General features: G+C 50.2%; 1 protein-coding gene across 3 annotated transcripts in view; it reads right to left on the bottom strand.

Annotated features, from left to right (window-relative positions):
• Positions 1-26,272, bottom strand: part of LOC136714065 (kazrin) — a 302,349-nt gene that overhangs the window by 54,546 nt on the left and 221,531 nt on the right. For all 3 annotated transcript variants that reach the window (XM_066691378.1, XM_066691379.1, XM_066691380.1), the window contains one exon: positions 432-623. In XM_066691378.1, the coding sequence (XP_066547475.1) occupies positions 432-623 (192 nt within the window). The remainder of the gene's footprint in view (positions 1-431; positions 624-26,272) is intronic.

Here is a 26,272-nt window from a genome sequence, read left to right as displayed (position 1 = left end):
TGGAAATTGGGCTTCAAGGCATTCAAGACAGAAAACAGGAGACACTTCTTCACACAGAGAGGCGTCACAATCTGAACAAACTCCCCAGCGATGTGGCTGAAGAGACAATGTGGGAACATTCAAAAACAGACTGGATAGGATCCTTGATCACTTAGTTATTAATGGACACCAAACGAGCACGATGGGGCGAATGGCCTCCTCTCGATTGGACACTGTCTTATGTTCTTATGATCCTGGTCACTCTGAAAGGCAGGTGATTTCACTCAATGTAGCCGCCCAGCAGGACCACAGGGAGTGCCTGTCCGACGACTACAGGACGATCGTTCCTCCCAGTGTCCCCCCGTGTCCACCCAACGCTGGACAGGCACATCTGACTGAGAGACCGGCATGGGGACGTCCACGCGGCTCAGGACAGCGAGAGCGATACACACCTTGCAGGGCCTCCTTGGCGCGTGCCAGCTCCTGTTCCTTCTGCGCCAGCTGCACCCTGAGCTCGGTGGCGGACAGCAGCTCGGCCGAGCAGCCCCCCTGAGAGTCCTCCAGGTCCTTGGTCAGCATGTCCTTCATCTGCCGCAGCAAGTGAACCTCCTCCTGGAGCTGGGCCACCTCCTCCCGCAGCAGCACTGTGGACACGAGCAGAGGATGAGAGTCAGACCGACCGGACAGACACACACATCGACTGAACACAGGGAGAGAGAGACAGCAAAACCGACAGGATACGGCGCAGACAGACAGAGAGAGAGGGAGGCTGATAGACTGACAACATGATAAGGACACTATACACGTGAGGGGGGAGAGAGAGAGAGAGAGAGGGAGGGAGAGAGAGAGTGAAGGCGTTGCATACAGACGCCACAGATAGCCCTAAACCGTGCTTCTCACTACACATTTTGGACACTGAGATAACGCTACAAATCTAAAATACAGCCCGTATCACTCATGCAATGCAAAGTGGATTTGTGATCGTCTATTTCGAAATATCTGGCTCTGAAACTATATACTCTACGTCTCTGTACTGTGCCCTACAGTAATCTGGCCGTAAGCGCTACATACAAGAATTAAATTGCCTTCATTCTCTCTCCCCTAAACCCGGTGTGAATTTCCCCAGATCTCCCTCAGAAGTGGGCGCTCTCTCTCACTGCGTCACAGCCGTGTTATCAGACCGACTCCAGAGACTCCCGTCGCAGGTCTGACTGCCGGTGAAACCTATTTCTCTGCAGGTATTTGGAAAATGTGCCTTTTTTTTGTACAAAAACTAAAATCCAGGGAATGAAAAGAAATGAGGAACATAAAAGGTTTGACTAAGCATCCCTTTAATGCATCAAAGGACATAATTGGAACATTTGTCTAGCAGACTTAGCGGCTTAGAGAATTACATATTCAACGTTGAGTAAAAGAAAGACGACTCCATTGTACTATTTGAAAGGGATTTCTCTTCCCCCAATAAAAAATTAAACCCTTTTGTTCTACAGATCGCCAAAAGCACCGCGCTTGTCACGGCAAGGAACGTTAAGACATCCGCCAACACCCCCCTCCCAAAACTGAGGTTTAGCCCCCCGTGTTTCTCCAACAACAAAACCTCTTTTTACTCAAAACAGTTGCTATGACACTCTCCTTGCAGTCTCACTTAAGCGAGCGGGAGAACAAAACCACAGGCTCGTATCCAATTCTCGGGAGCCAAAATATTTGTGGAGCTCGGTGGCGGAGCTGTCAAAACAGAGGAGAGGAGAAACAGAGAAGGGAAGGATGGAAAAAAAAAATCCCCCTTTCACTTAGTAATAAGCTAAAAGGCACCGTCTCTTTCTTAGTGCCAATTAGCTCTTATTGCAGCTCAGACGAGGAAGGGCAATAATTGGTGAATGTTGCAAATGCAAGCGATGTGTGAGAGGTGTTCGGTGTGGGTGAGAGAGAAGCGAGCCCAGTACTCCAGCTGTGTGTGTGTGTGTGTGTGTAATGATTCAGCTGGGGTTGTGACACTGCTCTGAGCCTTCGGACAACCCATTAACGATGCTGAACTAATTGCATATTCCTGCCACGTCCTGCTGCTCTCTTCCCGAACGCCGAGCCCGTCACCGCAGACAGATCAGCCATTCGCGGAGAGTCCTGCCGATACACCGAGAGGGCCCGGCTTAATGAGGTGCTAATTGTCCGACTCTCTGCTGTGACTCAGGCTCTCTGCGGGAAGCCTATCGTTTTTTTCACAGCTATGCGCATCTGTGCAGAAATTCGGAGAAGGAGGACCCTTCTGGCCCCCCCCACCTTTGCCCTGACGGTGCTGCAGAGCGGCGGTGACTTCTGCAGCTGTGAGCTGCGAGCGCCACCGATACCGAGCCGCCGAGCGCTCTGGTGATGCCAGGAGACAAGTCCCTTCACTTCAAAGCCACCCTGAACGTCTAGCCGCAATAGAGTAGATTATCAAAGCAGCGGTTTCGACTGTCACCCACTGGACAGACAGATATTGGACAGATACATGAATTATGCAGTGGGACTGATCAACAAAGATGACAATTCATCTCTTTATATTATCGGCGGTGTTGTTATTTTCAGGGAGAATATAACAGGTTTGGCAGACGTATCAGGGATCTTATTTGGTGTTTTTTCCAACCCTGACCGGCCCCAGCGTCTGGATGAAAAGGGAAATGGCCAAACGAATGCCATTTAAAGGCACGAGCGTGGTTTCTAAAAAGATGGTTTTGTGCATCTTTCCCCGTTTTGAATGTGGTATTGTTTCATCTCCACTGTGCATTAATCTGTCGTTGGAGAGGAGACACAGCAACACTTCCTGTCATCTTTGGGGTCTATAATTACTATCAACGTGTAAGAATAGGGAGTAAAGAAACACTAACACCCAGTTGATGTGACAATAACGAGTCAAGCTCCTGTAGGGAAGACAAATCCTGCGATGTTCTCGTTTATCCGCTATCCAGGATGACATCCGCCATTGCCTGGCAAGTTTAAACTTGTAAAGCTTTAAAAGTTGCTTATGTGTTTGAATTGATCCGGAGGAGTGGAACGCCTCTGACTTTTACACAGCAGCAACACGTACAGACGCACAAACCCATCATTGCAGGAATGGTGCCAGTTTCCCTTGCAGCTCTGCTCTCCTCGGCTCTGTCGCGTGTGCGTGTGCGTGTCCAATGGCTGTCACAGTCACATGGGTCAGCAACACTTACAGCGGCCAGGGAGCGAGGGAGAGATTGTGGATCTGCTTCCATTACTAATGGACTAACACTGGACTTGAGTTTGTGGATCTCAGGATGACATTTGAAACCTGAGCCTGACAGGATGGAAAACTGTTTACACTATACATTCAGGCTGAACTAATCCGACAGAAAGGTTGTCCTGAGGCCAGTAAACAGAACACAACGGCCTGCCAGGTCTGAAGATCCACCATGGTGGCACTGTGCTGTACTTCCCCAGGTCTCACTGACACCACGCTATACTGACCCAGTCATTACTGCCCTGAATTACAGGCAAGTAGAGAGCTGCACAAAGCCTCGACACTCGTGCATGTTCAGTTTGATATCATCGCTCTCCATCAACACAAACCTCAGTGCCGCCCGGGCAGGTTGCCGATGTGAACTTGGCAGAAGGGGCTGCGCAGCCGTTTCTGTGCCCGGGTGACCCGGCGCACTTTTGCAATGAGATCAAAGCTGCCCTGAGCTCTGGTGACCCTGCCTCCATGCCCTCCCCTGCTGCTTGTCCCCACTTGCCCCCAAGCTGGCCGGTGACTCACTTCCCAGCCATTTCATTAACGCACTGCCCGGGCGCTGGGCCGACACAGCCTCCGCAGTCTCATAGCGCTGCTCTGCCGCTCCGTCTCCCACCAGCCTGCATGTTCTTGCCTCTCTCACCTGCTGTGCGTTCGCGGTGCTGCGGTTGACCCAGTTCACTTAGCGCTGGTGGGGTCCGGCACACCGCGCCCGTAGCTCAACTTCTTCAATTAGACGCTGCTGTCAGCACGTTGATGGATCAGTGACGCTGACTTAAGAGGCAATAGCAAGGTTCAGCGGATTACAGTGCTGTGCACAAACCCCCCGATTATTGAAATTACACATTTGCTGTTTTTGTTTTCAGTGTTCAAACCTCGAAGTCTAATACAATTGCTTTCGGCTAACGTTCGAACACGGCCTCCACGCACGCCTCTGTCCGTCTGAGGGGTTTCACGGACGCTACGCAATTAGGAGCTGACATCTGGAGACGGATTGCGCTGCACTGCAGATTCAGAAGCCAATCAGGAAGTAAACAATGAGAGAATAAACCGCTAAGACAACATAAAGAATAACTGAAATGTAAAACCCATTCATTTGACAGCTATATTTATTCTCACCAGAGCCCATGAAACCAATAATCATCATCTCCTGGCTTCGGAAATGAACACTGCTGAGCTTTCACCAAGGCAGCCTGTGTGGCCGGTATGTTGCATCGTTACACCACAATAGTAAAATAAGAGTAACACCAATAGTTTTTTCTTTTCCTCTCCCCGAGTTCTCTGCTTCTGATTTACGTTCCATTCCCTCCAACCGGTGGCACATCGTTAAAATGATTTTGCCACAGTCTTCACCCTCACAAACTCATTTACAGGAAGCAACGGCCGCACATCCCAGAATGGCCTGAAGCTCAACCCCGATATGAAAGAAATGCATCTTTGTGTGCTGTACGGGCCGGTTATGATGTATTTACAAGAGTGCGTTCGAGAGCCCCCCCCGGCCACGCAGATATCGCCCCCCGTGGAGCCCGGGCTGGGATGAAAAATCACAGATACGAGACTCCGGGAACGGGAGCTCGTTTGTAAGTGTCTGCTCTGACTCTGGGCCACAGACACGGCCGCAGCGCCGCATTACAAACGATACGGTGGGTCTATTTCCTCATAACAGCGATCGTTCACCTTCCCCTCCTGGACATTTTATCATTATTATCATTGCGTTGGACTCTCTCTCCCGGGACGGCGCTGCAGGGGGAGGACAGACGCCAGGCCGTGTGGACAGCAGGAGGCCACACCGCGGAGAGAGCTGGCACTCTGGAGCTCACCAGCTATCAGAACGGAGACCGGACACATGATGCAATGTTTACTCTCATCGTGAAATCATCAACACCGCCATGGCGCTTAATCTGGTTTCTTTTTAATCGTCTCTGCTCGCTGTGAGGGTGTTATAGTGCTCTCTGACAGGTGTGACTCAGGATTCAGTTCAGGATGACATGATCAAACACGGCTGGGGCGTGACGCTCACACATTGGCACGTGTTCCTATAGTATGATCTCTTCCTAATGTGTGCAGCTCATAGGAAAGGGGTTCAAGTGTGACTTTTTACTTGTCCTGGGATGTGATGTCAGTCTGTACCCGAGTGCGGTTTCATTTACTTAATGTTAGAAGCTCCTTAATACCAGTTAGAAATCCAACTGCGATTGGGTTTTATTTTTCTCCTAGAAAACCGAGGAACCGAAAAGGGACTGAAGTCAATCTCAATCTCAAAGGCCGGCGGTGGGTAAATTTGTTTATGCCGGGTGTATCTGGAGGAATTAACACGTAAATAATTCACGGGCCGAAGACAAATCCGCGTGTCTTTCGCCTGCAAGAAAGAAAGGGAACGGAGTCGGGATCTCCGGGCGAGAGCAGAGTTACTGAAATGAGGATAATAAATCAGTGGCGGGCAATGGTTTCTCAGGGCTGCAGCTCTAATGCATCTGCTGTGAGAAATATGAGCAACTTCACAACCACCTGCCCCCCTGTGCTCCGGTACAGGGTCCTACACAGAACCGGGCCTTCCCAGATCTCCGCCGTGATTCGGGTTCAAATTGTCCTGCGTCTTTTCTACGACATTGACAGTTTTGGTCCAGTTTGGGCTCGTCTCGCGTGGGAAGAAACGCACCTCCCCCGATGCACGCTTCACTTATTAAAGGAAAAAAATCTGAGTCGCAGTTTTAGATCCGAAGACACTCTCACACTTTTCCTGCCAAGAATACATCGAGATTGATAGCAGAAAGAGCCGCGGTCTGCTGATGCTGTGGATACGCCTCGCCGACGGAGAGCAGAGATACGCACGAGGCGAGAACCGGGCTGTGGATTGAAACGAGGGCTACGTGCGAGTTTAGGGTTCACCTTTAGAGGATCTACTGAGGGAGTCAGGCTTCCGTGTGGGGCGCCGGTGGCAGGGCTGCTTCACGCCAGTCACACGTTAACATCCGCCTGCACTGTCAGATTCAACACTATGGTAGTGTAGGTATGGCTGGGAGGTTTTCACAGGTTATTGAAAGGGAAAGGCGAGGTGTGTCTCTCGTGCAGCAGCCTGCTGTGTGCCTAATCAAACAGAATATAATAATGATCTTTTAAAAAATTGATGTTCTGTGGTGCAAATGATCCGATGAGACTGAATTCACATGTTTTTGCATCATAAAAGTCATGAAAGGAATTGACCTCAAGATCAAGCAAGGAAACGGCAACCAGAGGACAAAAGAAAGCGGGGGTTTGAATCGAGTCTGTTCACTGCAGTGCACTTCTTTACTCAGAGAGTTGTGGGGGTTGGGGACAAAGTTACCTAAGCTTGGGAGCGGTTTTGACTGGGATCCTTCGATTTCTCTGGGATCAATAAGCCCCCAGCTGCCCAGGGAGAGAGAGAGGCATGTCTTCAGAAACCCAGAGAGAGGAATGATTCCAAGGGCACATCCGGCTTTTCTAAAACGGAGAGCGAGTGATTATTCTCTCGTTGCTTCTATTCTTTAACAAAAGCGGTCTCCTGAAGAAGAGGAAGAGGAAGAGGAGGAGGAGGAGGAGATCTCCGGCCCTGGTGTTGTATCTGTTCTAATTAAACCCCCCTGTTGAGCTCATCAGCGCCAGCTCTTATGAGAGCCAGGCTGACTGCGCTGCCGATCGATGGCAACACATCAGCCCGGCTAATGCACACAGGCGCTTCCGCGGCTCTCTGTCTCCTGGTTAACACATCCTCCCTCTCTCTCTCTCTTTCTCTCTCTCACACACACACACACAGCAAATCTGCCTACCTGCCGTCACAGTGATGGATGGAGGTGTGGGGCTCATTAGCAGTCAGAGTGCATGTGGGAATGCAGAGGCTACGGACACACACAAACTCACACACACAAACACACTCACAGAAACACACACTCACACGCACGCAGAAACACACACACGCTCTCACAGACACACACACCCCTACAGCCCTTACTCACAGCCTCCCACCCCGTCACACCTCTGTGTTCAGGAATGTTAGGATGACATTCCCCCCCCCACGGCAACACAACAGTCGAAACATGTCAATGGCAGGGAGTCCTGGGAGAGAGCCAAACGTGTATCGGCATCAGGAGAGTAGCTGGAGTGGGGGCCTGACTCGAATTCACACTGGATTCGGCAGCGCGGCCCCCTTTTGCGATTCTACGGCCCTCCGCTGTCACTCCCCCCGGCTCTGAGGAAGCTACGTTTGCTTCATAATGGGACTAAAAGGCCACCCCTAATAGCCCCCATTTCACAGCAACACGACGGGATAATGCAGCCAATTAGCGAAGTAATTAAACAGCACTGAAGGAATTACCAGATTATACGGCGTGCTGTTTTGTTTTAACCGAGCTAAAAGCCACACAACGAAGCGCTCATCTCTGCCAGCGACAGATTTACGAGCCTCTTACACACACACTGCAGGTCAACTGAGTATTTATTGATCGGGTTATTCGAAACAGCCTGTGTTTCAGCTGCAGATCCAGTGTCCAGTGTGCAGAGACAGAGAACGGCTCTGGATGCAAAAACGAAAAGGAATCCATTCGTGCCGCAGTTTCTCTCGGTGCCCGATTGACACGGGAGCGCGGCGGCCTTGGCGGCCGAGCATACCTCTTCCTGCCGCTCACAGCCATCGAGCTGCAGCTGTGACTGTTTGAATGTGATTTTAAGTTCCTGCCATTTACATGCAGTTACAGCACCGCACTCGAACCATCTAAACAGATGTCTAATGGCAGGCTGCGGCATAACCTCATAACCAGCACGGACGCTGGAGAGGAGTCGAGCTGGCTTTCTCCAGGTGCGTTTGCGTTCCCCAAGCCCTGGACTGCTCAGGATTCCCCAGGTATCACATGACCACAACGACAACAGATGATAAAGCCTAGAGATCGATCCCTCTCAATCAGGCAGGAAAAGATTAAAACAAGACGAGCTAAGGCAGGATTATCCATCCATCTGCTGTAATTATATATTTTAAGAACAGCTTATAATGTCTAATGACAATTCTATTCTTTAAAAGGCGCTATACTTCAAAAGCGCTATATTTCAAGTGATGTGTCATCTCAGGCCTGTGAATCAGTGATGCCTGACTGATTGTTCAGTCTTAATCGGCCCATAACTGTAACACTACAACCCGAGGGACTGAATACGGACAAATAATGAAAAGAATCTGATTAATTCCATCTCACTTTAGCTGGAACACACAGAGCTGATTTATAAACGGCCCTCAATGCAGACTAACAAACGTGTGACTGGCAGACGTAATGCCAGGTGGACACTATGACCCTAGATATTTATTTATTGTCGATTTTAAGGAGCCTCTTCACGGTTTGCAGGCACAGCGCAAGTTATTTCCCTCCCTTTGACATCCCAAGAGGTTGTGTTGGCACACGTGTGTGGAGGTCAGGGAATCAGTCTATGCCATGAGCCACAAGGGACTCCACAGAGGAAGTCTAAAAGCTGATGAAAAATGACAGCTTCTGTCCAGAGGGAGAGAGAAATAAATACATAAGTCTAGCATTCCCCCCCAGGCCGGGTGCTGGGAAAAAACAACAACAAAGCTGAAACACTTTAATGCACAGTGTTGTTGCGAGACACAGAATCAATTAAAGCCCTCGACGCTCTGTCAGTGTGTCGACGACGGCGCTCTGGCCTGTGAAGGGGGAGCGGATATCAAAGCCCTGTTTACTGAAGTTCACCGGAGCGCCGAGACGCTGGCGGAGGGGAAACTATGCGTGAGGCGGCTACGACCACGGATTTCACATTTCATGCTGAACGATCCCCCCTCCCGCAGCCTTGAGGAGAGCAGCTCCAATATTAAACACAGAGGACACCTGCCTTATGAGCAGTTCAGTAGCAGCGGGTCCCCCCCACAGCTCAGATCTCAACGCTGCTTTCTGAGGCTCCTGTAGACAGCAGGACCGTCCCCTCCTTCCACCTCCTCCGCCCCGCCGTTCCAGCCTCCCCCCGTCCTACAGACGCCCTCTCTCTCCCACACTGCCCTGTATATACGGCTGCCCCAGTGCATTGTGGGAGTGTCACAGGCCGCGCTTCATCTGCATGGTTGTCCCACGCCGTGGAGACGACTCCTGCCCTGCATGACAATGACCGCCCATATTATTGCGCCAACTTATTACCATTCTGTCTCTGTGCCACACACTGTACATCTCAGTGTACTCAAGGTCCTCAGCATCGTAGGTCACCTTGTACAAAGACGGCAGCCGAGTTAATAAAGTGGCGCTCCGGTCTCGCTCAGGGGTTTAGATCTCTCTCTGTGGGAGTTCGGGGCGGGGCAGGATGGGACAGACCACCTCTGACAGGTCACAGCACGAAGCTCTGATGCTTATAAATCAATAAACACATTTAACATCATAATAATAAATCAGATGACAAGATACGAGATGCCTTCACAGTCCGGAGTTGTGGATAAACCACAGACCAACCCAATCCACCCTGCTCCTCTACTTCTGTGCCTCATCTGGCAGCTTCACTCATTATAATGATGATTGTTTGGTCTGAATCGCTCAGCTGGGTCTGTGTCATGTTCCAGATGTTTCTGCATCTTCCAGCTGTTGTTTCTAGGCAGTCTATAATAGCGCATATATGCAGTCACTACACAGACCGCAGTGTCCTGTCAGCGCAGGGAGAAGCACGCTGTATCTGACAACCCTGCCCACTGTCACACGCCAATGTACTGTTTTTAAATAGATTTTTTTTTACTATTAATCATGCTGACCGTCTGCTTCACTAGTCCGTCCATCACTCTTCAATACTCTGCCAGGGAGGGTTTGAAATGTACTTTGTGAAGGAACCATTAGGCAGCCTGGACGCTATAATCGATTCGCTTGGCAAATTTTCCAGTTTGCATTCGGCGCAGATGCATCAGATCAACCAGAGCCCGTCCCTCTCTGTTCAGGTCCTGGGTCTAATGTTTTAAATATTCAACAGGGAGAACAGGGAGTACGCAGCACTTAAAACTGCTCAGAGCTCCCCTGTCAGAACGTCTGGGAGTGAATAGTTTATGCAAAAGCTCACTGTGCTACCCTGATATATTCAACCACCTCTCCCCATAATGCCAAGTCAATTTGTGTCTGTGAATATTAGCTTGCAAGCATGACAAATAATCCAATGCGAAAAGGCAAGCGAGAAACATGAATAGGGCATAAAACCAGTAATCAAAGAAATAATGGTCAAACGCAGATTACAACCACGCTTTCCGGGCACAATCTGGCAGTTAATGGTCCATTACATGACCAGATAAGAGCCACAATTCCTGGATTATGCCCCATTCACCGCGCTCCGACGAGGCAGCTGCGCATAACATTAACATCAATCACCAGCGCACACAAGCACACACGCCGAGAGCGCTCCCTGTGCGGAGAGGCGAGGGAACCGTCTCGGGTGAAATGTGGGTAATGAAGACAGCGATCGCAAGGGACGGCAGAGGTCGCCAAACGCAGAGCAGCCGTCTGAGCGGTGGGCGGACCTGTCCAAAGCTGGGCCAGGCTCCACACTTCAAGAAAGATATCGCTGCTCTAGAGGCAGTTCAGAGGAGAGCAACCAGACTTATTCCAGGTCTGAAGGGAATGTCCTACTGAGAGACTGAGGACCTGAACCTTTTCACCCTGGAACAGAGGAGACTACGTGGGGACTTGATCCAAGTCTTCAAAATCATGAAAGGCATCGACCACATCAAACCAGAGGAGCTTTTCCAGATCAGCAGGGACACACGCACCCGGGGACACAAATGGAAATTGGGCTTCAAGGCATTCAAGACAGAAAACAGGAGACACTTCTTCACACAGAGAGGCATCACAATCTGAACAAACTCCCCAGCGATGCAGCTGAAGAGACAATTTGGGAACATTCAAAAACAGACTGGATAGGATCCTTGATCACTTAGTTATTAATGGACACCAAACGAGCACGATGGGGCGAATGGGCTCCTCTCGACTGGACACTTTCTTATGTTCTTATTTGTTCGTGGGAGGCTGGGGTTGCAGAGTTAAGGGGTCTCATTGCGGTCCCAGCGCTCTGGCTCATTTCAGCCACGTGTGGAAAGCAAGCCCGGCTATGTAAGTGCAATGGCAACAAACTGCCTGCGATGAAAGCTCGTCCCACAGGGCTTGTTCTGTTAAGAGCTACAGCGACCCACGCCGCAGAGCACCGAACACGTGCAGGAGCTGCAATCTGCACTGAAAGGACAGACGGGCAGGAGGAGAGGAAGAAAAAATAGAAACGATCTTTTCAGGCAGGTCCCTGACTTGGGATTTGATTTCGACAGCAGGACTCTGATCGGCCCCTCTCGGGAACGCGGGATGACTGGTCGGATTTACCCTGCATTTCATATCTGTAGTTAACGTGTCACTAGGAATGACAGCCCAGGTCACAGCAGGGTGGAAACATTCACAGAAACATATTGCGCTTTAACCACAGATGAGCGCAGAAACCTGCCCAGGAGTTTCCTACCATCTGAAGATTTACTGCCCACCTGCCCTCACCTCCCGCTGTCAATCATTAGTCACTGTCAGAAAACCATTTCTCCTCCACCCAAAAGCATTTCTGCGAATTATTCTCACGGCTCGCTTGTTTTGTCTCGGCGCGCTCCCCGAGTCTTCAAAGCGGACAGAGAGTTGTGCAAGTCATGCTGTATTAACACCAGTCCTAAAGAGCTTCACTAGACACTGGCACCCAGTATGCTCTGAGACCAAACTGCAGTAAAACCCCGTCCTCTTCAATACGTACAACACCATGGCTTGATGATGAGGCCGCTATTAAAACCACGTTTCTGTAAGTGTTGCCAAGGCGATGTTGTTATTTATGAACACAGAGGAGCGGGTCTATCGAGGCGTTGAAAATGAGTCATTCATTTTAATTGCAGACAACTATTTCATCCTCAGAATGCGATACGGCCGCGTGGGTTCCTCGCAGCGCACGCGGAGATCAGCGGAGATCAGCAGAGAGCTGAGCTGGAGACTACGGCAGCCCTGAGTCTGAGTGAATCTGGTCCAAAGCCACCCCTCATAAGACTGCTGACGATACACAGCAGCTCCACCGAACACAGAGCACTAATCACAGTGCTGTGGAGAACGTGGAGGTGTCCGGGAAGGGCCCTGCGTGGTCAGGAGGTCAAGCGCTTGGATCCTGGGGGCACCGGTTGAGTTTCCAGCTGCACAGCGGTGTGAGGATTGCAGGCGTGTTCATTTATTCATACAGTAAAAAGTGTGTAGGCGTGCACACACAAAGACATGCGTCGAGAGTCAGCAGACCAATCGATTGTGAATGCGGTGAGGTCAAGCTGACTACAGGAAGTCGAGCCCGCCTTCCCTGTGATGACGACAGAACTTCACACGGGTCAGTGATCCGATTGATCGATTGAACGAGGGAAAACAATTTCGAACGTGAAGAAAATATGAAACATTACGCGATACACAGCACAAACAAGACTGAAAAGGAGTCGGAGGCACAAAAGTATAAATCCCTATTCTCTATTCTCTGCTTAATAACCCTAAAGTTCCTGGTTTGTTTTTCCCAAATTCATCTGTCTGCGACCCTCCCGAACGTTTAACAGAGTCCCTGACCTGACTCGGGAGAAACCTCCCGCTTGAACTCTGACTAGTCGAAGCGCTCTGGCACCGGATTGCAAACAGGTCGCAACACAGCGCTGTGGGTGGGGGGGTATGTGAAGGTGCCCCTGTGTGAATGGCTGGGCCCTGCGGGGCACTTAGGCAGGAGGCCCCACCCTACCCTCACTGCAGCGGGCAGAAACAAAAGATCAGGAAATTAAAAAGTTAAAATGATTTAGTTTTTTTTCAAATCACTCCCCACTCAGCACTTTTCCTCTCCTCTCTCACAGACCCAGGTTATCATCTTGTTATCAAAAGCTCTGATCACAGACTGAAGCTCGCGTGCTTGTGCCAAACTCTTACAGGCGCTGGTCTGAGTCTGGCCATGGCATCAGGCCCGTCATCCGCCTGATGCCGGTACCGCAGGAACGCCCGGTGGTTCCAGCTTCGCACGGATGCTCATCTGTGCTTCTCTCTCATGCTGGGTGCAGTTAGACAAGCTGATTAACAATCAGCGACGGCGGGTTTTGGAAAGAAAAACGAGCTGCTGAAACCAAATTTTAAACATCTACTGGAGAGAAAAGCAAAAAAACAACCCGCCATCGATGTTTAAAGGCCTGGCTATATCTCAGCCTGGCGCAGCGTGTCACACCTCTCAGCCAGACGAGTCTGTGACACCGCCCTGGGAAATCAGACTATTCAAAACAGCCATAAACCAGCACTACGTTACAGGGAAATAAGAAATATCACACATCAGTCTGATCCATTTCAAGTTTAATGAGCTGCTGGTTTTCACATCAGCTGTACATGACGTTTCCAGCTGGTTATGTTATTTTGAGTATAATTTGCTGCTTTTGTGCCTCATCAGTATGATTAGAACAAGAGCCTGAAACGAGTCAATTCGTTGTGGATTGGGCACAGAGAAGACGACGTGAGAAACCAGTCCAATCTGACCGGCCACCTCGGACACGGACACGGCTAGGCTGAGCATGAGACGTGTGCCAGAACAGCAAGAACACAGAAGAACAAAAAGCCGAGAGACAGACCCCAAGCGGGGGAGAGACTGTGAGTAACTGTAAATAACACTGTTTTCAAGATTCAATTACTTTGATTACATCTCCCTCTCGTTATCTGCGGCTCGGCAACGCGGCAGTCGAGATTGTGCCGGCGCTCAACTAGACATTCCACTTCTCCTATCTGATCCGGGTTTTTCGTGCTCGCTTTTAAAACTACATCCATATCTCCAGGAGTGAAAGTTGGAGAAATAAACTCTCTCCTGTGTCTGTGTTACTATAAACCTCCCCGAGAGTCCCAGCGAGAAACAGAAGCCTTGATGCTAACCGCCAACACTATCACTTTGTTGGGGGATTACCCCTTTTCTCGATACTTGATGTCTTATTCTACTCTTTCATCCGAGGGAAAAGGGCTGAGAGATTCACAGAGAGCGAACCGTCTCTCACCAGCATCGCCAGGCATCTAACCCTCTGGGCATCGAGCACAAATTGAGAAAATATTTGCGTAATATCGGCAGATGATGATTCATGTGACTCGGTAATGGGGCGGACTTGGTTGATTATTGACAACTGATGTAATTGTTGATCCTGTCGCATCTTGTACCACAGTGGAAATACATCAATCCAATAAAAGCTAATATATGACTTAATAGCTTGTACGTGTAAACTAAACCATAGTAATGGGATGTTACACAATCCGCGTGTTCACAGACAAGGTCATGCAATCGCATCGCAGCTCAACAAAGGAGAAAGGCTTCCCGATTCGGGTTTCTAGAAAAATAAAACCATTCCGGTAGAAACAGTCAGTGCGATGTACTCAATAAATCAAAACACAACAAGAGGAGGCACAGGAGGGGAAAAAAACATTAGAACAGATCCTTTCCTTGTAGCAAGAAGCAGCTCAAAGCAAAGCATTATTTCACCCTTCCTACATCTCTCATTAATCGCTGCCCAACTCTGCTCATCTGTGGGTGGTCAATTAAAAAGCCGTCCTTGGTTTGCGAGGTTGTGATTGTGTGACTTTAAAAACTGAAGGAATGAAAAGAAGATAATTTATTATTTTAAACAAACAAACAAACAAACAAACTCTCTGTGACTCAGAAGGCCAAGGCCCATAATTCACATCCCAGAAAAATAAATAAAGTATGGTACTATTGATTATTTGATGACCCCTCGGCCGGTCAATGCACAACACTGCTTGGCTGTACAGTACAAAAGGAATACATTAAAAAAAACACAATTACTCTAGTGTTTCTGAGCCGGGCCTCACAGAGCGGTAGAATAAAAATAGAGCCGCTTTGTCCGTCCTGACGCTATCAGCTACCGACACCCAGCGACTCCAGAAAACAAATATCCTTCTCAAATGACCTTAGACTCGGGTGCTTCGATGGACGGATCGCCCTTATCTTATTCGCAGCAGATGCATCGCAGACAGCTGCAAAATAATCTCCGCCCCTCCCCCCGTCTCTGTGTATTGCGGTGAAGGGAATGGCGCTGAACTGTGGAGAAGCTCGGCGGAGTGGAACCACATCTGGCACGGGAGAAGGGATGGAAGGGCACCTTTAACCTGCTCCACAATCTCCTTTGTGCCCGTGGTCCTCAGTGTGGGCGATCTACGCGGACCCCTTTAATGGTTGAGTGCCGTCGTTAGGCCTGGCGGTGACCCTGTCAGCCCGTCACACGCGCTCCCCGGCTGTGCCACGCTGGTAACTTGTCTGCTCGGCTTCACAACCGAGCGGGGGCTTCTTTCAAACAATATCTTTCCCTCCTGTCAGCGAGGTTCCTGAACCGAGAGGGAGAGGAACATCTCACGTCATCCGTTTTAAGCGGTTACATAAAATCTGAGACATGTTTGTCCAAAACCAGTCAGGTAGAAGACCTGAGCTCAACCCCCACAGCAGCAAAAACAGAAGATAATCTGACAGTTAAAAGTGTGATGTGATTCCTTAAATCCAGACAGCTGCTCAGCGAAGGAGCGTCTGCAATGAATAATACAAAATATATGTAGACAAAAGCTACTGATACGGGATTCAAGCTTTGGGCACCTTTGAAACCAGGTAAACAGGTTAAGATAATCTGTTATCAGGTTGTACTGAGAAATCTGTAATCACGCTCGGCAGTTCCCTGTCCCTGGCAGAGTCTGCACTGCCAGCTGGACGGGTACAGGAGGTGCTGAGGGCGGGTGGAGAGAACGGAGGAGATGAGGGATGACGCTGCGTGTGTCAGTGGGGAGATCAGTGACCTGGGGAAATATAAAGTGACTATGGATTGGCGGTGATCCCTGACCCCTGACCCCAAGTGAAGGGGACGGGAGAACAGCTGGCTGCCCACTGCTCACCATAACACCAACGCCACCACCTTCAGACAGCAAAAGTCCAAACACTGGGTTACACCTCTTTGGACACCTATAAACTGCATGTTATCCTTGTCTCAGTTCTGAAACAAAAAGCACGACACGGGAATGAACAGACTTTAGACGTGTGTGTATGTGTGTGTTGCCCGCAGTTTACCCCAAAAAGGAAATGTCCATCAGTATGGGTCAAAGAGCCACTTGTGTTGGACCTGGGCGTAGTGAAAGTCAAATCCTCCTGCAGGTCTGTTGCTTCGGCACGGAGACTCTCTCTCTCTCTCTCTCTCTCTCTCCACAGAGCAGTCTGTCAAAAGTCAGGTAAAGCGACACGGCAGAGGAGAGACCTTTTCTCAGTTGAAACGCATCAGGAGAGGAGCCGCGCGCTCTTTCAGTGTGTAGGATTCAAATGAGATGTTCCACAGCGTCTAATCAGATGCCGTTGGCTTTTCTCCAGGCAGCGCATTGAAAGATGTTACTGAAGCGCAGACTTTACTGCAGTGAGCAGGTAAACAGATTTGCCTGTCATAGACTCATTCTCAGCTCAAACCGCAAAACATGAAACTGTTTTATTCTCCTGGTTTCGCTGGGGGAGCAGCACACGCGGTGAGGAATTTGGACTCCCGACTCCAACTTCAATTAAAAAAACAAACAAACAAACAAACAGCCTTTTCCACTCAGCGCTAAGTATCTTCTTCTAGAACTATAGAAACAGCGCATATACACAGCAGTAAGCCAGCTCCGGTCATCAGGTCCGCTTTATCAGCAACAAAGCCCTCGACGGGTCCTGTCTCGTCCTTTCCCTTCTGTACCGGCGCAGATAATCGTAGCACTAAGGGGTTAACGTTAGTTTCCAAGCTAATCATTAATTCGAACACCCTATTAAACACAGAGGACCTGAGAGTCCTCCAGTAATGGAAAATCCATCACATCTAGCAGAGGGAAGGTGACGAGAAAACACATTCAGCACCGCATTAACAGCTGGGGAGCAGATATATAAAAAAAACATCATAAAAAAACTCAGACTACAATGATCATTTTAATGGATTTTATTAAGTGCTTCTCATCTTCGCTCAGGCACTTCAATCATTAACACCCATCGTGAATACATTTCACGGCTGTGCCGATCAGGGTACACACCGACGTGCAGAATTACTCCCCCTTCTCTCTCTCTCTCTCTCTCTCTCTCTCTCTCTCTCTCCTCCTTCGTCTTTCGAACGCAGAGCCCATCAAAGCGCGGATCTGAGGCTTGCTCACGAGGTGATAAATTGCAGGCTGGCCCGGCTGGCTGCTTAGAAGATTATGAAGTCAATTCACATGAGAAGAGCAATCTGTTAGGGGCACCGGAGAAGAATGGCGAGGGTCTGGCGAACGGGAGATCCGGGTCTGTTATTAGACAGATCGGGAAGCTAATATAATTTTACTGCGGGAGACGGTGTGTGGAGCCAATCCAGGGGTTCATCTGTAACCACCAGGAGAAAAGACAAAGTCAGACCGGCGTTCTCCAGTTCCACTTATTACCCCGGTAAGAGCACACCAAGTCTGGCGCCATGCGATGCTAATTCGTAAGACTAACTTATCACTGGGATACAAATGGCATATCGGTCAATTACTCTGATATGAAGTACCGAGGCGGTGTGCAGTTAGATAAAGAGAAGGTGCTGAAACCGCGGTACGTATTAAACACGTCTGTCGGTGAGCTTGTTGCGGGTTTGGAGCCGGTAGAACGGGGCGGAGGGAGGCTGACATCCAGAGTGTCACCTCAGAAGGGACGCAGGGACGGTGCACACCACCGCCACCGCAGCTCGACCAATCACAGGGCAGATCAGAGAGCAGGCCCCGGGCTGGCCCCAGGTCTGTCAGGAAACAAGCGTCCGATGAGGGCAGAGCGAGAGAGACGGAGGCTTTAAAGTGATGTCACCCATAAGACACTCCATAAGCCTTGCTGCTCCGGCGGGGGGACATTTGCCCGATGCACTAAACCCCGAATCAAACTTTAAAACACAAAAAATAAAATAAATAAACAAAAGTACTCAAACGGCCGTAACTGCCCAGATTCTTTACTACCAGGCGATTACAGGACAGAATCTGCGTGATCGCCACAACGTTAGGTTTATTTGACGACTGACACCCTTCATTGCGTAGAAACGGATTACTTCAGTCTCCGCCTGGCCTCCATGAGCATCCTCTACAAACCCCAGAGAGACGATCAGCAGATTGCACATCGGCAGGCCATCAAACCAGGATGACTGCAATTGTTTTTCTGGCACGGAGAGGAACAGAGCAGTGAAATATTTAAATAAACACATACATACATAAAACAAGCAATTTATTCTTATCTAAATAGAAAGCGCACTCATCCCTGCTGAAGACTCGGGAGGTTAACATAAGCAAATAACCCCGGTGTGTCAGAGGCCGGTGTATTTAACCATAATGACGGCGCTGAGCAGAGCCGAGGAGGACGAAATGATTGGCAATGCGTGAGCACACAATGCCTTTGACCTCTCGGCACAACAGGGCAACAACTGGACCGATTGTTGCCGCAATACATTCCTCCAATCAAACTCTCCTTGGTGGAAATCAGATCTGAGCTCATCTCGCTGAAGAACGGGTAAATCTGCAGGTTACTATGGAGATTACAAGAGCTATTTTCGACTTTGGCAGGCATCCCGAGTATTACTATGTAAATGTGGAAGCATTACACGAAGCACACGAGGTTTACAGGGAGAAAAATCAGGCCTTTGTGGTCTGTCTATAGCATTGTGTTGCTGTCTCACTCTCTGTGCTGTCCACCGGTCAGCGAGGCTGCGTTGGGGACGGTGTGTCGGAAGCAATAATCACACCTGTCGACTGATCCGCTTTTCATCTCCGCCCTGAGGTGAGCTCTGATCAGTAAGCAGTTGTTTTTTTGAATGTATTTTCGCTCCAATAAAAAAGCAGGACAACGTCACACGCTCTTGCTCGTCACACTCATGCGTGGCTCATTAAAGACAGCGGCAGATCGGTCTCGCTGATCGACAGCCAGCGCTGGATGTGAAATCGAGGCAATGGTCTCGTATCCCCTTGTTCAACACAGAAACCAGCAGATTTTGCCAGCTGTGTCTCTTCGTTCTGACCATACCCAATCTTTTGTAATTGACATAAAATGTGTTCTTGGTTCTCTCAGGCTCACTTCAGATTTTCACGTCTAAGACGAAGGCCTCCAACAGGTGCTGGACCCACACCAGCCACTGCAGATCAGCTCTCAGGCGGACGTGTTTGCAGAGGCCTGTCGGGGAGGGGGGGGGGGACTACTACTTTGAAGCACTAAGCCGGAGAGCAGAGCACTGTGACAGAACGGATCGGGAGGACAGTGAACGCCTGCTTCCTGCGAATTAAACACCAACACGATTAGGCTGCAGTCATATCCCCCCTCCCCCGGTCCCCGCAAATAAAAATAAGATAAACCACCAGCGGATTTGACAGACAGTCAGCGGCGAGCAATTTCACGGTCGGGGTCCCCAGAGCATCGGCGGACTACCATGTCAGGACACTGCCGAGCAGCGTGGGTAAAAGGGCGGCAGTAATGATCAGTCTGGGTTAGTCACCGTGTCTGCACTGGCCCTCTGCTCAGCTCCGACGGGCCGCCACACAAGCGTGGTCTTGACTTCCAGCTCAGCTGTGAAGATGCTATCAGCGCCCCTGTAAGCCGGGAACGCTGTGGTCTCTCTCTCGCACCGCGCCGATTACGCCACATTACATCGGACGGGCCGAGAGGACACGCTTTCCGTGCATTTTCCCTCTGAATCGGGCTGGCAGAGTCTGTTGCACACCTGCTGCGTACTCTACCCGAGCTGTAATCCTGAGGTGTTCTATAAGGGTTAGAATCGTAAAAACAAAGGACCTCGTTAAGCTAGTGATCACGAGGACTGGACACACAGATGCCGATTCATATTTTGTTTTTTGGGTGTCTCTGTAGATGTGGTAATTACACTCGATCAAAGTGACATCTGGGAATCAGGTCAGGAAATGACTCACGATCCCGTGCCCCCCAGCCCAGAGTCTCCCCAAGTCCCTCACACAGGGCCATTCATTCGGCTGTGGGGGGAGGAACCTGGCCATCGGGAAGGTTTGTGCAGGAATGCTTCACCGTCGTCTCTAATTACACACACCCTGGGAACTGCGGCCAGTCTTATTGATCTCTCCCTTAATTATTAACAGAACAGAAGAGATTCACAGGCCCGTCCCCTTGATCACAGACCCCACCTCAGCCAACTGACGACTGAATGTCACATCCAGAGCCACAATAACAGCACGACTGAGCGGCTGACACTGGACCTGGTGTAGGAAGGTCAAGGGTCGGCACAAGAAGAGGTCTGTGTGTGCAGGGGGCAGCTAAGTCTGTATTCACAGCCCATCGTGTACACTATGAGTGAGGTCAGTGTAGGCATGCCAACTGAAGATGGCAGTAATTTATTTTGCACTTTTTATTACGAGCTGATTAGGCCCCGTGCCAAAGCCTGGCTGATGGAAGGGCACCGAAGCACCGGGAAGCCGGCCAGTGATCATGACTGTTTCACCCGTAGCCACTGCCCACCTAAACACAACCTCGGCCAGCGCCAAGCAGAGAGGGGACGGGCCAAGCAGGCCGCACAGGACGTCCGGTAAAGGGTCTCGACTCCCAGCGCTGCATGTTTAAGAGTCACTCTGAATTGAGTCGTGTTTTTTTCCACGTAATTCTGTATTCTAACCAAAACCTCAGCATTAATGTTGAATGACATGTGGTTTCTCTCCCAGATCCCCAGGAATGTACTGTGGGCAGTGAGACCAGACCTCGGCTCTGCCAGCTGGCAGGGCTCTGTATCGTTGCGGGTTTGAAAGGGAAGCACCCGGCCTGCCGTACGAGTCATGCTATTGACCCGGGACGCTTCCACTGAGGGAGCTTGTGGTGGCGCCAGTGACAACAGAGGTGTTTTAGTGGCGCGGACAGAGACAGATATTGGACTCTGACATCACAGTGGGAAATTGACACTGCCGTTGAGGAGCGCTACCGTAGACACTGTCCCTCACTGATCTAATACCACCCCCGGGGGCCGCTGCATTCTGTCCTAGCGCTCTCTGAGGGCCACACTGACAGTTACACACTAGGCAAAGTGTGTACCAAGTGTTTAAACATTTCTTAGGGGACAAAAATAACTTTTCTAACTTCTTTAATCACAGTTTGATACAGAATTGTGCAGAAATAGGACTCTATTGCACAGAAGTCAGAGCGACCCACTGCGCCACATGACGCGCTCCCGATCTGTTCAGCTGATGCTCAAATCTGAGTTTTCATAGGAAACAAAGACAGCAAAATCGATGTGTTCATCCACAGAAGGATCACAATGCCCTGTGGTTGACAATGGCAGGCCCAGTGCTGACAGGTTCAGACAGAAGAGAGCAGACAGAGGTTCGCAGCTGTGCAGAGCCGCCCCCCCCCCCGCTGCAGGGAGACGTGGGAAAAACAACAGAGCAAAGGGATTCTTTCAGCCCCGAGAATCTAGTGCCGCCACTGCCACACGCACAGCAAAAGAGCACAGGCCAAACCGATCACTGAGGCCTCATAACATATCCAAATCTGACCTACCTGGCCATATATACAAGCCAACACTAACGGCAGCATCGGGACGGCTGTTTGATAAAAGCCATGCTGAGTTCTCTGCGCTAAAGCAGGCCGGGTGCAAGTTTGGCACGTTATCCCCAAAGACTGGACTGCTGTTCATATACCGCAGACCTTGTCTTTCTAAGAGAAGTGCGGTGAATCTATCGGTTAATCAGCCTGGCTCTGGGAACAGCACCAAGACCACTCCTGTTAGTGCGACTCTTTCACCGTCGCTCACACAAGCAGGCAGCGCCGTTTCAAAACATCGACGCACTCCAGCAGCCGAGGATGTGAACATAACGACACCCCCCGGGCTACGGTGTTCAAGTGCCTGGGCAGAGGTTAATGCAAACAGGGTTTAATAAAAAAAAAACATCAGGAGCAGATGAAACCCATTCCCCGGCATGCACCGCTGCAGAGTGCGAGTGAGGCCAGTCCACACACGACAAGCCGCCGCCGGCAGTATCCGCAGTCACCAAAGTCATCCGCTGGTGCACAACATTGTGGTTTCGAGCTTTCAGGTGCCGAACGGGAAAGCAGCTCTGATAATAATTAGTCTGGGAAAGAATGGCCTTAAGTCATGTGTGTTTGTGCAATCTGTTTTTGATCTTTCTCTCATTATCACTGTAATGTCTGTTTTCGATTGATCTCTACACAGACAGCCCATACGGAGTCTCTCGCTGCCACTCCTGGAGCCGCGGGGGGACCTTGTTGACGGTCTCAAGCGGGAGGAGACGTGGACTGCCAACCCGCGTGTGACACGGGGGAAAGATCATGCAGGCTCGGAGCAAAACAAGAAGGGCCAGTGCGTGGCCGTAACCTGATCGCTCCCCCTGGCTAAGTAGCGTGCAGATCACAAGACAAAACAAACAAAGAAAAAAACGACACACTAGACTTCTAAAGCTGTCTAAATACCTGTCAGCGATGAGACAATGTGGACAGCAGAGTTAATGGCACTCCCTTCACAAAACACCCACACACGGCTCAGAAACTTTCACCAGCTCTCCAAGACCGGTCCAATCCACAGAACTGAACCAGGACCAGCGGGCCTGTTGAAATTTTCCTGATGGACAGACCTTGTGCAGCCGCCACGAGGGCCCATCTCTGGTGCCGCCTGCAACATCAAGAGCTGAATCATTCCTGACAGGCCGGCCCAGCAGCCCTGTAATCTCTTAATATGATGTTGTGCCCCTAGACGACTGCGTCAGTCCGTCCTCATCCCCCGCACCCCTTTATTGCCAACGAACAGGGCTGCGTGAGCCGTAATTACACGGCTGGGCACAGAGTCCGGCAATTAAAGAGCCGATGTGGACTCGGCTCTCCGGCGGTGTTGTACACAGAGAGACTTAACCTCCTCTGACAGACATGTGGCGCATCGGGCACCTGAGCGCTGACAGGCAGCCGAAATACATAAACCTGAACTGAAGTGAGACTTATCAGCTCACTTCAAGAGCCGTGACTCAGCGGGGCAGAGTAAACGCTGGTGACAACAGCTTGCTCTCTTCTGACTTGCCTCTTTTCATTCCCTCCTCTCTCTCTCTCTCTCTCTCTGTCTTCCGCGAATAGCATCCAGGCTGCACAGGTCAGCAGATCCTGTTTAATGGGCCCAGTTTGAGCCGGGGGTTGGACGTTCCTGTCACTGGCAGCTCTGATGGGCCCCGAATCGTGATTATTTGTAAATGTTCGGATACTACAAAAAGTGAGGCTCCAACTGGACTGTATACGCAGAGATATGTACAGTACAATAACCAAGACACTGCAGGCAAGACACTGCCTCAGTCTAGTCTAATCGCCACAAGCACGCTGCCAGTTCTTCACATATTTGACTGGTTTCCTACGAACAATAACTAGGCGACACAGCTTGGCACTAACTGATCTTCAGGCTGGAGAGCATTTGCCTTTATACTGGGGAAATGGAAACCAGGAGGTGCAAAGTTCCTCCGGGAAAATAAACAAACAAACACAAACCTTGTGTCTGTGGGGCAGAAGCCTTAAACGACACCTCTGATGTAGATGTGGATTGTAAACCTGTCCGTGAGGTCCTCTGACGAAAGGACAGGGCGTACAATGCTGTCTTAGGGACAGGTATGTCCTCTAAGCCAAGGCCATCAAACACAGAGCGACACGGAGCCATCGAGCAGGGAGCAGCCCGGGGGCGAGCACTTCACACTGTCACCTCTCTCACGCCACTGAAAGCTGACAATAAGTAGAGCACAGCGGCTGTAAAGGGTCTCCTGATCTTCAGCGCCGAGGATTGTGAGTACCAACATGCTTGGAAACTGGGCTGCCATTCACTGCTGCTTAATGGCTTTCTTTAACAGGGGCTGCTATTTATTGGGTCAAAAATATAATCAGACCTTCTGCACTTCAAATAGCACACTGACATTTTTATGGAAAGGTTGGGGATGATTTTTTATATTTCTCTCTGTGTGCCTGCAATATTCCGGCAAGAAACGCTACACAATGTCATAAGCGAAAAAAATAAAATCGGCTTCTCCGGCAGCCGTGATCTTTACCGAAGCCTAACGGGAGGAGAGAAATTCAGCAGCGCAGTCCTCCCCAAATCCCTCTGCGAGACGCGATCAAAATGAAACGCAAACAAACAAACAAACAAACAGAAAACAGTCAGATTAACGCCAGGAACGCCTTATCCCGGCTCTTTACAATTCAGCTGTATCTAAGCCTGGGATAAGAGGCAGAAATCCCTTCTGTATTAAAGCGTACAGCTGCAGGCGAGGGGCTGAAGGAGAGGAGAAGTGGCTGAGGAGACGGGGTCTGCCTGCTTCGATAGCTTGGCAAAACCACACCGCCAATTATAGCCGCGGAGAGCTCTCCCGGGCCGAGCCGCACCAGCTTAGAGTGGCTCTTCAAACCCCTTCAGCGTCCTGACCGTGAGAAACGGCAGAGCATTGTCAATTCTGTCCTTTTGTTACTGATAAGTTGTTTTCTGCTCTCCTGTATCCAAACACAGAGGACAGTTTGATACTAACTGGCATTTAGACATAATTGGTGAGCTAATTAAGGTTTCCTAAACATACCATATTAAGAAGACTCTGTGCAATATAATCGTCAGACTTTCAAAACACACAAATAGCTTTCTAACTCTAGACTGTCAACCCCCACCCCCGTTTCCACTTCCTGATTAATAAATCAATAATCCTGTTTGGGTGTTTTCTGCCTAACAATGAAAAGTCATCAAGGCCTTTCTTATCAAAGCTCACGCCGAGATAAAATGCACTTGCCAATCACGGTTCACTGCGCAGACATGCGAAGCCTCTGGCAAACACTGAGCTTCCATCAGGCAGAGGGCGTTATCACTTACAACTGGTGGCTGGGGCTACACTCTCATCTGTAACTTTTTCATGGGAGAGAGAGCGAGAGAGAGAGAGAGAGAGAGAGAGAGAGAGAGACCGCTGATGCAGTCAGAGAGGCCCACATGAAAGCCAATCACCGGGAGCACAAAGCCATCCCAGTCTCACACTCCGAGCCAAACCCCATCTCGGCCTGTTTGCCTGTCAGATGAAAAGAGTGCTGAGGCGGCCGCTCCTGCACCACACCCTGCAGCTTAAAAACATCCCCACCTGAGCTAATGGCCAGTCTCACCGCAGAAGAGATTACCCCCGCTCCTAACCTGCCTCTCTCCCGGTCTGTTCCACAGACAAAGCTGTATTTATGACATCACAGAGGCAGCGCCGCACACCTCGCCACACCAAACACAGGCTGCCGGGAATAAGGGACCGCCTGTTCACAGCCCCAGCATTTATTTATCCTCCCTGTCCCGGGCACGGAAAGGCACAGAGGTCCTCGGGTTCCCCCAGTGCCGACCCCACCGGATGCACTGTCAAGTGCTTTCACACTCGAATGTATTAGAGGCTCAGATGATTGCATTTCCCTGACTCTCCTGGACGAGACTCGCTCCCTCTGAAGGGTCCATTTGATTTCATTAAAGAGGAGAACAGCTGACAGCCGCTTCGTTCTGCGGCCGGCGGTAATTAATATACTTTCAGCAGCGAGACGGGCACTTACTCAGAGCTCAGTTGGGTGATGTCGTTAAATAAGACTCAACGAGGCGCCGACTGCCCGTCCCTCCTCTCCCTTCACGCTGCCCCGGTCCCCTCCACGCCGCAGCGGGGGGCAGACTCCCATGGGAACGGCACAACAAGGGTACCATTAACAGCGATGTATCAACAGGGAGACAACGGCCACACAACATAATTACTATCCGTCTTTAAATCCTTAAGATGCGAGACATTATGGGCTGTAGCAGGAACGTGTTCTGTGGCGTGCTAGAATGACTACTCTATTTTTAAAACGGGAAAAACAAACAAAGTAACATTTTGAACTGCCGAGAGGGAGTCTTCAATCAGCACCCGAGAGATTGATGTGACACTTCACTGTTTCCCTGGGTTGTTTTTCTCACTGCGAGGGAAACAGGTGCGCGCCGGCCACTGCTTTGACAACACAGCACTGCGGTTCACATCTCAGGCACCAGAGCCTTCTATCCCA

The sequence above is a fragment of the Amia ocellicauda genome, chromosome 18 (genome assembly GCF_036373705.1).
Source record: "Amia ocellicauda isolate fAmiCal2 chromosome 18, fAmiCal2.hap1, whole genome shotgun sequence".
In the NCBI taxonomy this organism is placed as follows: Eukaryota; Metazoa; Chordata; class Actinopteri; order Amiiformes; family Amiidae; genus Amia; species Amia ocellicauda.
This window is presented reverse-complemented; position numbering and strand designations above follow the sequence as displayed.